The 16,821-nt window shown below is 36.6% G+C and overlaps 1 protein-coding gene across 2 annotated transcripts in view; it reads right to left on the bottom strand.

Annotated features, from left to right (window-relative positions):
• Window positions 1-16,821, bottom strand: part of LOC136040975 (signal transducer and activator of transcription 5B-like) — a 206,711-nt gene that overhangs the window by 155,805 nt on the left and 34,085 nt on the right. For both annotated transcript variants that reach the window (XM_065725449.1, XM_065725448.1), the window contains exon 2: window positions 10,932-11,107. In XM_065725449.1, the coding sequence (XP_065581521.1) occupies window positions 10,932-11,059 (128 nt within the window). In that variant the 5' untranslated portion in view covers window positions 11,060-11,107. The remainder of the gene's footprint in view (window positions 1-10,931; window positions 11,108-16,821) is intronic.

Below are 16,821 nucleotides of genomic sequence, written 5' to 3'. Positions count from 1 at the left end.
CTTGAGCTTTGTTGATGGTTATTGCTAACCGAACATTCCCTGTGTCCCGGTCGTCATTTATATATCCCCCTGTGCCCCCCGGCGTCCCCATTGTAGTTGTGTCCTTGTGTCCCGGTCGTCATTTATATTCCCTGTGTCCCGGTTGTTATTTGTGTCCCGGTGTCCCAGTCTGTAATTTCTCTTTGAGTGTCCCGGTCGTCATCTATATTCCCTGAGTCCCGGTGTCCTGGTCTGTAATTTCGTCAGTCGACAAACAACTTCATGACGGCATAATGCTCAATCCTTACAATGACGTCAGTCGACACACAAACATGACGTCAGTCAACACACACACACAAACAACTTATTTTTATATAGATAAATTGTAGCATAAATGAAACCAAAGACGAAGAGAAACTAAATAAACAATCATAGGAGACACACATAAACATATACTAATATAAAATGAATAAATAAACCTTAAAACGAATGAAGTTCTAATTAAATATGCGAAACAAGATTTAAACAAACAAAAATCAATTCAAAGAAGAGTATGGGTACTTCCTCCTTCCCTAACTGTTAAAGTCTAACACTTTTTGCGTCATTGGCGCTTTACTGAAAATGGCGCTTTATTACAAACATTTTCTTACGTAATAATTACAATATTGAAAATAAAAAATGAAATTATAGTAAAATCAAATTTTTAACTGATTGGCTTTTCAGCAGTTGACATCATTATACATAAAATATCTAATCTAACCTTATTTCTTCCCAAGACCGTTCACGACAAATTTAGTTTCACTACAAACAAGAATTTAGCTACTGCCTCTTTTCCTAACAATAAAATTCTAACGCCTACTGTGTCATTGGCGCTACACTGAAAGCGAATTATTTTACAAATATTCTCTTTTCCAGTTATTACAGCATTGAAATGAAAACACATATTACATTATGTATGTATCAGATTAACGACGCTTCTTGACTACTAAGGTCCCTGCGTCGGCCCTGCAGTGCATTGCTGCAGCCATATTACATTATTCAAATTTTACTTACTCAATTTGAATTTTACTTTTTCAATCAAATTTTTAGCGTACTTTAATATGTATTAAACGCTAAAAGCATATTAAATGCATTCAATACCTAGTGGCAATTACATCTTTCTCCTTGTACTATCTATATATATAAAAATGTAGTGTCCGTCTGTTACATGACCGTTATTACCGTTACACGAGCTCAAAAAATTGAAGCTCTTTTTAAATTTTATTAAATTGCTTAAAATGTAAAAAACTGGCGATTGCACAAATATTTCAATATAGTTTGACATTGGATTAAGGCAATTCGAAAACCTTAAAACTGAAAACCAAAAGTTTGAAGTTTAGTAGAAATGGTTGAAGGTTAGAATGCTTGCTGCTCAAAGAAAATTTGTCAAAGTGTCAATTAACGTCAAAAAGAAATTATTTATTATTAAATTGCTTAAAATGTAAAAAAACTGGTTATTACACAAATATGACTATATATTTTGACAATGGATTAAAGCAATTCGAAAACCTTAAAACAGAAAACCAAACCAATTTACGTCATCAATTCGATCCAAAAATGATAGCGTTGTCGGGACCCAGAACACAAGGGACAATGAGAGTCCATATATAGAAGCCTGCCGCGTGCCATGCTGGGGCCCGCGGGGACCGGTGGCAAAGCCGCCGGGACCCAGCACTGTCTGTGGTTAGAACACAAGGGACAATGAGAATCCATATATAGAAGCCTGCCGCGTGCCATGATGGGGCCCGGTGGCAAAACCGCCGGGCCCCAGCACTGTCTGCGGTTAGAACAAAAGAGACAATGAGAATCCACCCGCAGGGACCGGTGGCAAAACTGCCGGGACCCAGCACTGTCTTTGGTTAGAACACAAGGGACAATGAGAATCCATATATAGAACCCTTCCACGTGCCATGATGGGGCCCGGCGGCGAAGCCGCCGGGACCCAGGACTGTCTGCGGTTAGAACACAAGGGACAATGAGAACCCATACATAGAAGCCTGCCGCGTGCAGTGCTTGGACCTGGTGGCGAAGCCGCGGGGACCCACCTAGTAATTAAATAAAAAAAACTATTTTTTTTTATCTGAAAGTAAGGAGCGACAATAAAACTTAAAACAAACAGAAATTAATACGTGAATGAAAGGGGTTGTTCCCTTCTCAACCCCCCGCTCTTTACGCTAAAGTTTGACTCTTTCTCTCAATTCTACTTTATTAAACAGCAAAAAACTTTAGCGTGAAGACCGGGGGGTTGAGAAGGGAGCGACCCCTTTCATACACGGAGTAATTTCTGTTCTTTTTAAGTTTTAATGTCGCTCCTTACTTTCAGCTAAAAAAAACTAGTTTTTTTTATTTAATTTCTGAACCTTTTCGAATTAATGCATGTTTGATTTTGGCTCTCCGCACATAAATTATTAAAATGAAATTTCCATATTAATTCTTTTTTTGGCTAAATGGCTTTTTCTTAGTTTTGATCAGACGATTTTGAGAAAAAAAGGGTTGGGGGAGGAGGCCTAGTTGCCCTCCAATTTTTCGGTTACTTAAAAAGGTAACTAGAACTTTTAATTTTTAACGAACGTTTTCATTAGTAAAAAATATACGTAACTTAAGAATTAAGTTACGTAACGAACTTCTAAATTCTTATATTTTTATTATGTATATGAAGGGGTTTGTCACCTCGTTAATACCTCGCTCTTTACACTAAAAATTAAATTTCGTCCCAATTTTTTTATGAATGACCCCTGAATCAGAAAGGCCGTAGAATAAATAGTTGAAGTTACTAAAAATACTTTAGCATAAAGAGCGGGGTATTTAGAAGGAGAAGAACCCCTCATATGCGTAATAATCACTGTTCGTTTTAAGTCTTAATGCTGCTCCTTACTTTCAGTTGAAAATACTTGTTCATGTTTATTTTTTCAATGTTTTTTTTTCAAATAATGCTAGAAAATCCTGCACCCCCTTCATTGAATTTTTCTTCCCCATGACTTATTCCTCAAAGGAAAGATCCTCCCACACAGCACCCTCCCCTCAACACCCCCCTCCCCCAAACCAAAAAATCTCCCTTAAAACGTCTGTACACTTCCCAATAACCATTACTGTATGTAAACACTGGTCGAAGTTTGTAAATTAAAGCCCCTCCCCCGGGAACTTTGGGGGAGCAAATCATCCACAAAGACATAGTTATTATGATTTTCGACTATGCTGAACAAAATGGCTATCTCAAAATTTTGATCCGTTGACTTTCGGAAAAAATGAGCCTGGGAGGGGGCCTAGGTGCCCACCGATTTTTGGTCACTTAAAAAAGGCACTAGAACTTATCATTTCCGTTAGAATGAGCCCTCTTGCGACATTCTAGGGCCACTTGGTCGATACGATGACCCCTGGGGAAAAAAAACAGCAAATAAACACGCATCCGTGATCGGTCTTCTGGCAAAAACTGCGAAGTTCCACATTTTTGTAGATAGGAGCTTGAAGCTTTTGCAATGGGTTTCTCTAATACGCTGAATGCGATGGTGTGATTTTTGTTAAGATTCTATCACTTTTAGGGGGTGTTTTCTCCTATTTTCCAAAATAGGGCAAATTTTCTCAGGCTCGTAGCTTTTGATAACAAAGACTAAATTTGATGAAACTTATATATTTAAAATCAGCATAAAAATTTGGTTCTTTTGATGCATCTTTCAGTATTAAAATTTCGATTTTTTAGAGTTTCGTTTACTATTGAACCGGGTCGCTCCTTACTACAGTTCGTTACGACGAACTGTTTGAAAATATTACATTCAGATGCATGCTCGTACATAAATTTTACCCCACTACGCCACTCCACGTGCGGGCAGTTCTGACAGACAACAAGCGGAACGTAATCGATGAAATTAGGTTCATATCCGGGTTTTTAGCCTGTTGGTAAAATAGGTTCTGACTATAACTGAAAGGTAATGGCAAGCCTAGGCTCACACATGCGCAACTGTTAGGGGGAAGGAACTTAAAGTTGCAGCAAATCCAGGCGTTTTCCGCCTCACCTGGCAACTGAAGTTCAGGTGTTTTGGGAGGAAATTGTTTACTCGTAATGTTCCTAACCTTGGGGCAGTAATCGCTACTCGACATAGGGGCAAAATTTGAAAAAATATTATTTGCGTGCCACTATTTTTTCCCATGAGATTCCTTCCGGCCAATCTTGGAAGAAGGGGTCCTTTTTACCCAGCCTCCCCCATCACCAAGAGTTCAGCTATGATTACGAGGTTATTAGCTTCTTGAATTACTAAACACCAACAAAACAAATTCTAAGTATTAAATACTGAATAGCTATCTAATTAGTAATATAAATGATTAAAATATAATTAAGTAGAACTAATTAAAAATTCAATTTAACTAATTAAGACTCTCGATAACTCGGATTTCGATAATTCGAGATTTTATTTTCATTCCCCTTGGAAAAACCTGTCTTAAGTCGAAGAAAAAAACATGCATAACTCGAAACAATTTTGCAGTTATATTTTACCCCTGCAAGTCGAAGTCTTCCAAAAATTACCTCTGTAACTCGAAATTCAGTAGATAAGTCACCATTTAATTTTCACTTAACCACTAAAGTCAAAGTTTACCTCTGTATCTTGAAGATTTTTCAACTGACCTAGTCTAAACCCGGTATCCAGGATGCAACGTGTAAACTTTGATATGCATTAATTTTGTTTAACATATTTTTGTATAGGATTTGGCTAAAATTCAGGTGACCATTTCCTAGTAAACTAAATCTATTATTGACATTTGAAAGTCAAGCCTGTAATACACTAAAAAAGGTATGCTTAACTTCGTAGTAGCTGTAGGAAGTAAATCTAACGGTTTTCTACCTCAGTAACTCCAATTTTCATTTGGCTTAACTCTATAGCTCATTACATTTATAAGTCAAATTTTATGTACAATGACCTCCGTAAATCGAACTATGCATAAGTCGAACTATACGTAACTCGAAGAAAAATCGTGGTCCCGTAAATTTCGAGTTAGCGAGAGTCGACATTACTAATTATTATCAGATTTGTGTTATAATGTGTAAGTATTCTAACAAATTTTTGAGAACTGCAAAAAAGAGCATGAAATTCCTCAAGAATGACGTCAAATCAATATGAGGTGTACGCTAAGATCATAAGGGGCGTTATTTCGGGCGGCAAGAGGGAGCCGTCCAAAAATTTGGATTAAAAAAAAACTACTATATAACCCATACCCCTTGACTGTCCGGATAAGGACCACTCTTGCCCCTCCCCCCCCCAAGGAAAAAGGCTGGAGCTACTCTTCTGAAAATACACCTTAAATTGGATACTTAAGGTCCCTCGCCTTTAACAAGAAAAAGAAGAAAAAAAAAGGTTTTGATTTCAACAAAGCAGTAAACAAAAAATAAAAATAAAGCAACACTTTAAATTAAAAATAAAATATTCCGAATATTTCGGCCCCGTGACCAGGAGCCTTTCTCAATGAAAAAAAAAAAAACAAAAAGAACGAAAAAAAATTTTTTTTTTTAATGACACACAAAAAAAAAGCAACAGCTAAACACACAAAAAAAATAAGAACACTTCGCATTATAAACAAACTTCCAGCACTAATGTTACAAGCCAAAGCGAATGTCTATAGTGAAACCTTGGGTAACAACCTTGGGTCACTCTCCTCTCAACACTCAGTGTATAAATGAGAATATTATAAACAATTTTCCAGCACTGATGTTACAACATAAGAATAAAACTAAAGAGAATGTCTATAGTGAAACCATTGGTCACTCCTCTCAGTATTCAGTGTATAATGGGAAAATTCAGTGTACACTGAATGTTGAGAGGAGTAACCCATGGCTTCACTATAGACATTCGCTTTGGTTTTATTCGTATGTTGTAACATCAGTGCTGGAAAATTGTTTATAATATTCTCATTTATACACTGAATGTTGAAGAAGAAACTCCACACGTCCTCCAACCCCAAAATAGTCTGAATTTTATGCGCCTCTGGATCCTCCAACTTGAATTAAAATCAATTTGGAGGACTGTGAGGAGGAAGTTGAGAGCCATGGCTAATTTTAAAAAAGCCAAGACAGATAGTCTGAGTGAGACGTAAAATTGCCATTTTACACCATTTGCCATTACCTCAATTTTTCTAATTTTTCCTCTCCCTACAGCCCCTCATACGGTCAAATCGGGAAAACGACTTTATCAAGTCAATTTGTGCAGCTCCGTGACAGGCCTACCAGTTTTCATCGTCATAGCACGTCCAGAAGCACCAAACTCGCCAAAGCCCTGAACCCCACCCTTTAACTCCCCCAAAGAGAGCGGATCCAGTCCGGTTATGTCAATCACGTATCTGCGACATTTACAAGCGTTTTCCAAGATGTCTGGCTCCCTCCTCCTTCTCCTCCCAATGTCAATAGATCTGGTCAGGATTTAAATAAGAACTCTGAGACAGAAGTTCCTTCTAAATATCAAATTTCATTAAGATTCGGTCATCCGTTCTTAAGTTAAAAATACATAAATTTTTCAAATTTTTCTAAATTGACAACTCCAAGATCCCCAAAAGAGAACGGATCCGTACCAATTATGTCAATATCGTATCTATAACTTGTACTTATTCTTCCCATCAAGTTTCATCCCGATCTCTCCACTCTAAGCGTTTTCCAAGATTTCCGGTTTCCAAGATTTCTGTTTCCCTCTCCAACACTCTATGTCCCCAGATCGGATTCAAATTGAAAACGGAGCATCTGAGACATAAGGTTCTTCTATATATCAAGTTTCATTAAGATCCGATCACCCATTCATAAGATACCTCGATTTTCACGTTTTCCAAGAATTCCGGTTTCCCCCTCCAACTCTCCCCAATGTCACCGGATCTGATCGAGATTTATAATAAGAGCTCTAAAGCACAAGATCCTTCTACATATCAAATTTCAACAAGGTCTGATCACCCGTTGGTAAGTTAAAAATACCTCATTGTTTCTGATTTTTCCAAAATACCCCCCCCCCCAACTCCGCCAAAGACAGCGGATCCGGTCCGGTTATGTCAGTCACGTATCGTGAACTTATGCTTGTTCTTCCCAATAAGTTTCATCCTGATCTCTCCGTTTTAAGCGTTTTCCAAGATTTCCGTCCCCCCCCCCAATGACAATGGATCCGGTCGGGATTTAAAACAAAAGATCTGAGTTACGAGGTCCTTCTAAATATGAAATTTCATTAAGATCCGATCCCTCCTTCGTATGTTAAAAATACCTTATATTTTCTAATTTTTTAGAATTACCCCCCCCCCAACTACCCAAAAGAGAGCGGATCCGTTCCGGTTATGTCAATCACGTATCTAGGACTTGTGCTTATTTTTCCACCTAGTTTCATCCCGATCCCTCAACTCAAGAGTTTTCCAAGATTTTATGTTTCCCCACGCCCAAACTCCCTCCAATATCACCAGATCCAGTCGGGATTTAAAATAAGAGCTCTGAGACACGAAATCCTTCCAAACATCAAATTTCATTAAGATCTGATCAATCCTTCGTAAGTTAAAAATAACTCATATTTTCTAATTTTTCAGAATTAACCCTCTCCCTCCAAAACTCCCCCAAAGAGAGTGGATCCGTTCCGGTTATGTCAATCATGTATCTAGGACTTGTGCTTATTTTTCCCACCAAGTTTCATCCCGATCCCTCCACTCTAAGCGTTTTCCAAAATTTTAGGTTCCACCCCCCCCCAACTCCACCCAATGTCACCATATCCGGTCGGGATTCCAAATAAGAGCTCTGAGACACGATATCCTTCCAAACATCAAGTTTCATTAAGATCTGATCACTCCTTCCAAAGTTAAAAATAACTCATTTTTTTTAATTTTTCAGAATTACCCTCCCCCCCCCCATAGAGAGCAGATTCCTTCCGGTTATGTCAATCACGTATCTAGGACTTCTCCTGATTTTTTTCCACCAAGTTTCATCTCAATCCCTCCACTCTAAGCGTTTTCCAAGATTTTAGGTTCCCCACTCCGACTCCCCCCAATGTCACCAGATCCAGTCGGGATTTTAGATAAGAGCTCTGAGACACGATATCCTTCCAAACATCAAATTTTATTAAGATCCGATCACTCGTTCGTAAGTTAAAAATACATCATTTTTTTCTAATTTTTCCGAATTGACCGCCCCCCCCCCCCCAGTCGGTCAAATAGGGGACTAGACAATTTTTAATTTAATCTGGTCTGGTTCTTGATACGCCTGCCAAATTTCATCGTCCTAGCTTACCTTGAAGTGCCTAAAGTAGCAAAACCGGGACAGACGGACCGACAGAATTTACGATCGCTATGTCACTTGGTTGATACCAAGTGCCATAAAAATTATGAACGAATAAAGCCAACAGCAGCAAATGAAACGGTACAAGCGCCAAAAAAAATGAATAATGTTTGCAATGAAAGATGAAATAGTATATTTTTAAAGAAATCATTGTAAGGAATTGCTTTTATTATTTAAGAAATTAATGTATAGTAAGGAATTGCTTAATTTTGAGGAACTGCTTAAGGAACTTATGTAATTATTGTAATTACGAACGTGCTTTTACAATTATTTTAATTATTCAAAAAATTATAAATACTTAAATTGCTAAGAAACGCTTATTATTGTACAGACAAGGTGGTATCCAGGAAAGTGGGTTATGGGGTTTGACCCCCCCCCCCAAAAAAAAAAAAAATCCGATTTGTAAGAACGTCAAAAATATGCATACAAACAAATGATTAAATCATTTTTGAAAAAAAAATCAAATTCCCCCCCAGAAAATAATACCCGTTAAACAAGAATCGTGCACACAGGATATAGGGAATAAAAATTTTATACCTAGTTACTTGTAAAGATTTATAGTTATTCGCGAGAATTTTTTGCCCAACTTTACCATTATAAAGGTTTATATAAGCTAGAATGGATCTTTTTTTCATATATTTTCTTTTTGAACGGAAAGGCTTTAGTTTAGGGACACTTTACTTCTCATGAAAGGGGTGTTACCCTAGGATCATGATCAATTAAAAATATATTTTCTACTCAGAAGAATCGTCTCAAAAACGGAAACACCTCCCCTCACCAACATTCTTTAATCCAAATATATCAAACAATTCGTGGTAACGAACTGTAATAAGGAGCGACCCGGCTCAATAGTAACTGAAACTCTAAAAAATCAAATTTTTGTGATGACTGATTTTAAATATATAAGTTTCATCAAGATTAGTCTTACCCATCAAAAGTTACGAGCCTGAGAAAATTTGTCTCATTTTAGAAAATAGGGGAAAACGCCCCCTAAAAGTCATACGATCTTAACGAAAATCACACCACCAGATTCAGCGTATCAGAGAACCTTATTGTAGAAGTTTCAAGCCCCTATCTACAAAAATGTGGAATTTCGCATTTTTTGCCAGAATCACGGATGCGTGTTTATTTGTTGTTGTTGTTTTTTTTTTCTTCCAGGGGTTATCGTATCGACTCAGTGGTCCTAGAATGTGCAAAAGGGCTCATTCTAACGGAAATTAAAAGTTCTAGTGCCCTTTTTAAGTGACCCAAAAAATTGGAGGGCACCTAGGCCCCCTCCCGCGCTCATGTTTTCCCCAAAGTCATCGGATCAAAATTCTGAGATAGCCATTTTATTCACCATAGTCGAAAAACCTAATAACTATGTCTTTGGGGACAACTTACTCCCCCACAGTCCCCGTGGGAGGGGCTGCAAGTTACAAAACTTTGACCTATATTTACATATAGTAATGGTTACTGGGAAGTGTACAGACGTTTTCAGAGGGATTTTTTGGTTTGAGTGGGAGAGTTGAGGGGGGGAGTTACCTGGGAGGATTTTTCCATGGAGGAACTTCTCATGGAGGAAGAGACTTTCAATGGAGGGGGCGCAGAATTTTCTAGCATTATTTAAAAAAACAATGAAAAAATAAATATGAAAAGTTTTTTCTACTGAAAGTGAGAAGCAGCATTAAAACTTAAAACGAACAGACATTATTACGCATATGAGGGGTTTACCTTCTCGTAATACCTCGCTCTTTACGCTAAAGTATTTTAAGTAATTTCAACTATTTATTCTACGGCCTTTGTGATTCAGGGATCATTCTTAAGGAATTGGGACAAAATTTATGCTTTAATGTAAAGAGCGAGGTATCGACGAGGGGTAAGCCCTCTCATATACGCAATAAAAACATACGAATATAGAAGTTCGCTACGTAATTTAATTCGTAAGTTACGTATATTTTTTACTTATGAAAACGTTCGTAAGAAATTATAAGTTATAGTTGCCTTTTTAAGTAATCAAAAATTGGGGGACAACTAGGCCTCCTCCCTCCCTCTTTTTTCTCAAAATCTTCTGATTAAAACTACGAAAAAGCAATTTAGCCCAAAAAATTAATATGAAAATTTCGTTTTAATTATTTATATGCGGAGAGCCAAGATCAAAACATGCATTAATTCAAAAACGTCGAGAAATTAAACAAAAAAAAACAATTTTTTTTAAATGAAAGTAAGGAGCGACATTAAAACTTAAAGCGAACAGAAATTACTCCGTATATGAAAGGGACTTTTCCTCCTTAACGCCCTGCTCTTTACGCTAAAGTTTTTTACTGTTTTAAAACGTAGAGTTAAGATAAAGAGTCAAACTTTAGCGTAAAGAGTAGGGCGTTGAGGAGGAAAAGCCCGTTTCATATACGGAGTAATTTCTGTTCGTTTTAAGTTTTAATGTCGCTCCTTACTTTCATTTAAAAAACCTTGTTTTTTTTGTTTAATCCCGGAAAAGAGCATTGGATGAATTTCAGGACTAATAGGACAAATCGAAAAAAAAAGGAACAACTATAAATAATGGAACATAAAAAACGAACAAAAGAAGGAAGAACTATAAATAATGGAACATAAAAAAGGAACAAAAAAAGGAAGAAATATAGATAATGGAACATACAGCATTTTATTTTCAATCCATGGTGCCAGAAAGTGCCGAACTTCTATTGGAAAGTGATTGCCGTAAACTGCATGAACTTGCCGCAGGGATTCCCCCTGTAACTGCTGCGCTTTAGCCCAGAGAGCCATATCTGAGTAGGCGTCAACCTCAAGTTGACAATCTTCAGTGAAATACAGCTGTAAAAGGCAAACAAGTTGTAATCAAAAGCAGAATCAAGCAGTGGCTTCAATTGGCAGGCCTGTGCCCCCTTCCCCCTAGATTCTTAAAAATTTCTAGGGGATATTTTTATTTAAATATGCCGTTTTCTTATGTTTCCGTTGAAAAAATTTGAAAAAAATAACAAATTTGCAATCCCCCTAGATATAAAAATATTTCTCCCCCCCCCCTCAATGTTCGTGAATTGGCGCTTTTGGAAACAAACATCTCAAATATTGCAAGACTGATTTATTGAGTTTAACCAGTAAGACAATTATAACAAAGAGATATCAACCAGAACTATCATATAACTCTACATATGAACTAAAAAAAATAAAGCCATCCTACACTGCGAGAAATAGCTCATCACCAAGTGCAAAAGGAGGGGTTGTTACATCTCTCCTTTCCGATAAATTCCAAATTGTTACCATTTTTATCGTTAAGTTCGGTTATTTTAAGCCCTTTGCTAAATCCCCCTCTTTACGAATACATGCACAGTCAGCAATGTCACTTGTTAAATATCCTTACCACACTCAAGAATTTTGATTTGTAAGACCTGAGCAAAACTGGTTTATCTGTCTGCAGTAGATTATAATAAGCTTAGTCTCATTGAGAAAAACTACGATGTGGTATATTGTTCTTAAATATTTAATATAAGAAGTGGTTAGAGGTTAGGTTAGGTATTTAATATAATGCGTTCTGGGTAGCCTGCTTTTCATAATTCTCTATTGTAGTTTCCATAATTTTTATACTAAAGTACTATATTTTCATCATATTTTAGTGTTCTTCATTATGATTAACCTAACTTCACTTCTTGAGTGTGGTTTTAACAAGTACCTCGGCAAGAATTAATTGCTTTGGGCAACTTTAACTGCTCTGGGCAACTGGGGGCAACTTTAATTGCTCTGCAATAAGATGTAATGTTTCATCAATCGCAAGTTGTATATCAAATTTCATAACTGATATTCGGATAGTCCACACAGTTACATAGCAAAACGTATATTTCGTATCGCCATACCTCTAAAAATATTCTATTGTATCAACTATCGGTTGATATAGGCCTATAATTGACTTTTTGCAGTTTTGAATTTCCCCAAAAATTTTTTACTTTCATATTAAATAGAAACAATTGTTAGTTTCAATTATTAATAATTGCTAACTGTTAATTTTAATTACTATTAATTCACTAATATTGTTAATTATTGTTAAGTTAATTTTAATTATTACTAATTATTAAATTTTAATTAATGATATTAATTTGGGCATTTCATTACCAGTTGGCCCCGAGAAACTAAGAAGACTTAAAGTCCATTTTATTTTCTCACTACATAACATCATAACAATTCAATTTTCAAAAAGCTATGTTTCCGTTGAAAAAAAAATAAAAAAACGACAAATTTGCCCTCCCGCTAGATAAAAAAATATTTTGCTAGCAGATTTTGCATGCAAACTCGATATACTTTACCCCCACTCCCTAATGTGCAAATATAGATAATAATTGTTGCAGCTAACACATTTAGCATACGGACCCGCTATACTTTACCTCCAACAGCACTCCCCCTAATGTGCAAATATATAGCCCAAGTTATAGTTCCCCATCTATTCTCCCAATTCGGCTCAAAAAGCACTGTTTCCGTTGAAAAATTGAAAAAAACGACAAGTTTGCCCTTCCCCTAGATATTAAAAATATTTTGCAAACATATTTTGCATGCAGACCCACCACACTTTACCCCCGCCCCCTAATGTGCGAATATAGATAATAATTATTGTGGCTAACACACATTGCATGCAGACCCGCTATACTTTACCCCCAACAGCCCCCCTTGATATGCAAATATGTAGTCCAAATTATATATCTCCCATCTATTCTCCCAATGAGGCCCTATTGTTTCAATCCGTTCGCCTGTTAATTTAATCACTGGGACGAAACAAGAACAGGAAAAACAAGTGATGGATGACAGAATGCATTGGATTTGTATAATTTGGGCTATATATGTTTGCAAATTAGGGGGGGAGTATAGCAGGTCTGCATCCAAAATATGTTAGCTGTTATTATTCTGCATATTATTCACTGTTAGCTGTTATTATTCTTTTATCGTTCGTTGTCAGCTGTTATTATTCTGCATATTGTAAAGTAAGAATTGTTTTCTTACTTCATGCTGTCTAAATATTGGTGTGGTCACTACAGTTAAGAAGTACCTTCAGTTTTTCAGCTATATACGGTAGTAAAGATTTTCACTTAACCATTTCAAACAGATCATATTTCAATTTCACTGTCCTTGATACTTCAATAAAATACCCTGGAATACTAGGAAACCAGATACTAGACACTAGATAACTTAACACCAGGACAAGTTTCCATTTAACCAATTCAAGCAATCAGATTTCATTGACACTGTCCTCAGTATTTCAAGTAAAGACTTTGTAAACCAGAGACACCAGAAACCAAACGCCAGATAATTTAGCACCAGGTTAAGTTTACACTTTACCATTTCAAACGATGAGACTTCGTTTTCGCTGTTCTTGGACACCAGATAATTTAGCACCAGATCGAGTTTACACTGTACCATTTCAAACGATGAGATTTCATCTTCGTTTGTCCTTGGTAGAAGGTAAATCTTAGAACTGACCAATATCAAGTGGTACTCTCTGGATTTCGTTTCTGGATCTTAACAAACGATTTCAATAAATTTTGATAATTGCCAATATGATAACGAGAATCTGAAGCGAGCAATGAGCTTTCTGAGCACTTACCCATTCCAGGCGCTGACTTAGCAAACAGTGCTCTACTGTATGAATAAGACGAATGTAGCATAGACAGTATTCCACAGACAAAGGGTATAGACCCAATCCTGTTTAAAACAAGTAAGATATAAATTTTATTTATTTTTCCCCAGGTGGAATCTAATATTGTAAGATTTTACATCATCGCTTACCGTTAGGTAAGCAGTCAAAGAAAGAGCAAAAAGTTATGCAGAATGATAACTATATCCGAATATTGAAATAAAATTTAAGCAAATATTTCGACTATATTACCAACAGCCGTCATCAGCAAAATGGAGAAAATAATAAAAAAAAATCCATCTCACGATCAAAAGACGCTTTAATAACATAAAAATAAATAGAAACAAAAAATTAAGAAGCAATACCCAATAGCTGTCATCAGCAAAGTAGGAAAAAAAAATCTAACTCACGATCAAAAAACGGTTCAATAAAAAAAAAAAAAATAATTGAAAGTGCCCTGAGCTTCATTACTTTACAAAACTGACACGAAAGATAGTTCATTCAAGCTTTTCTCACTAAAATATTAGCTTTTTTGGCAGCTAACCTAGCACTGCTTCGAAATACAAGCTAAGGAAATTGTTCAATTTGCAATATGCGAAGGGGTAGACCCAACTGAATCAAGGCTCAAACAATCAATCAATTTAATCAATAGATTCACAAACGCTTCAGCATAGTCTCCCCCACAAGGTTCTATAGCTAGGAAAAATTCAGGGGAGAAACAAAAACGAAGCAAATACATAGAAAAATAAACATTTGGAACGAATTACCAGCTTTAAGAGACTTCAACATAGTATCCCACGCAGGGCTCTAAGGCCAGGAAAAATTCAGGGGAGAAACAAAAACGAAACAAATACATAAAAATAACATTCGCAATAAATTACAAGCTTAAAGAGACTCTACACAAGAGAGAAAAAAAGATTCCCCCAAAAAAGGACAAAATCACAAAATAGGCAGCATTAAAGTTATTTCAAATTGGATATTTGAAGCCAAGCCATAAGAGATGTTGGGCACAAGTCTAACGCTCCTCACTACACAATTTCTAAACCGGGCCAGAGTCATCCCTCCCATTAGTACGAATAAAAAAGTAAATAAAAAAAAAATTAACATAAGTCATCCGGACATAAAAAAAAAATTTCCTAAGATTCTTTTAAAAGTACCAAACGAGGGACATTGTTGAGCTGACTCAGGTAGGGTATTCCAAGCGATATGGCAAGCAGTTAATGGATTAAAGTCCGACCTCACCGATGGAATAAATAGAATATTATTATTCCTTGAATTACGAAGATGATGCGTAGACCCATCAATGACGAAAGATGGAAGAGTTTGTAGGGCTGCGGGAAAATCCCCATGGAGTAGATGAAAAGTGAAAGAAGGCCACGAAAGAATGTAGAGTGACTGTAAATCACGTTGTGGGCTAGTTGGGTTAGTTGTAGAACAATTTGTATTCTGTACATTCCTCCTTGCTCTGTCATACAACTTAAACATTGGTTTCAAATAAGAAAAAAAAGCTGACATCTAGGTAGTAGGGCAATAAGACGTAGGACTGAACTAAGCAATGGAACATAATTTTTTTAAATGGTCCAGGAAAAACATATTTTAGCTTCCTCAAATTCAAAAGCTGGATATCAGTTAACTGGCAATTTAGGGCAAGGCAATTACCATCGAACCAACGAATGACTCTCAAAAAGGTCCGCTAGCTTGGAAAGCATCTCAGACTCCACTCTTACAACAATACCAAGGGTACTGTCATCAGCGAAAGGAACGAGAGCGTCCTCATCCTGCGAAGGTGATATAATTTTTTTTGGCATTGGAAGATTCAGGATGACATTGGCAGACCTCAAAGAGCCACTGCAAAGCCGATATTTGTTTTAGGGCTTGATAATTTGTTGTAGTATACCTTGTTTTAATCAATTATATTTGGCTGCCGAAAGTTGAAAATTTTAATTAGAGATTTTAATTTAGTGTAGGTAGCATTAGAGTATATCTAAGTGAAGTGATTGTTATGTCACTGAGTGAAGAGAAGGTGAGATAATTAAGAAAAAAGACCCATTCCCTTGGCACCTCAGGCGGTTGAGCTTGAAGACTCACATTACTGGACACCCATCCTAGGTCAGAGCTTGAGACTGGCAACACCGAGACTCGAACCCAAGGTCCAAAGGAAACAGGATTAAAAGTCCACCGTTCCATGCCCTCGGCTAGGGTGGCTTAGAAAAAAAATGTAATTGATTTCATTTATTTTGTCGCATATTATCATGTTTTTTCAAAATTTCAAATAATTCCTTATTAAAATGAATGTTTTTTGGCAGCTAACCTTAGTTGTTTTTTGGTTATAGATTCAATTTCATCGGCTATTAAATTTATGTCAAAACATATTAAAAACGCTTTTACTACATTTCCACATTTGGCTAAGTGTGTCGCGCCAATTTTGTTTTTAATCACTGTCTTCGGAAAAAACCCTCATTTCGTTCGCGATCGCGAATGATCAAAAGGCAGTGTGGTATCTGCGAAACCATTTTATTCTGCAAGAAACCAGAATTTTGAATAGCTTCTCCAATTTTGCAGAATTTTCGCCGCTCTTTCGAATAGTCTATGAGGAGATTATGCCCAAATCTCCGTTGCTTAGCAACACGAAATTCAATTTTATTCTAACCCACACGTCAGCACTTTCCTCACAGCGAAATTATTTAGTTTGGCCTTCTCCCCACTTCAGTTGCTACATCCCAGCTTGACAGTTTAACGAACAAGGCTGGCCATCTAATACTCACCCCCAGCAATAAAACAAATTAAGATCGGTTTTTGAATTAAACGCACCACATACAGTAGCCACTTCTCCTGCGTTGATCGGCGAAGCCGGCAAAACACTTTAGATCTCCTTTTTAGGAGATCTCCTTTTTAGTTTATTTTCATTCAA

This window comes from Artemia franciscana, chromosome 21 (genome assembly GCF_032884065.1).
Source record: "Artemia franciscana chromosome 21, ASM3288406v1, whole genome shotgun sequence".
Lineage (NCBI taxonomy): Eukaryota > Metazoa > Arthropoda > Branchiopoda > Anostraca > Artemiidae > Artemia > Artemia franciscana.
The sequence above is the reverse complement of the archived record's forward strand: the minus strand, read 5'-3'. Positions and strand labels throughout refer to the sequence as shown.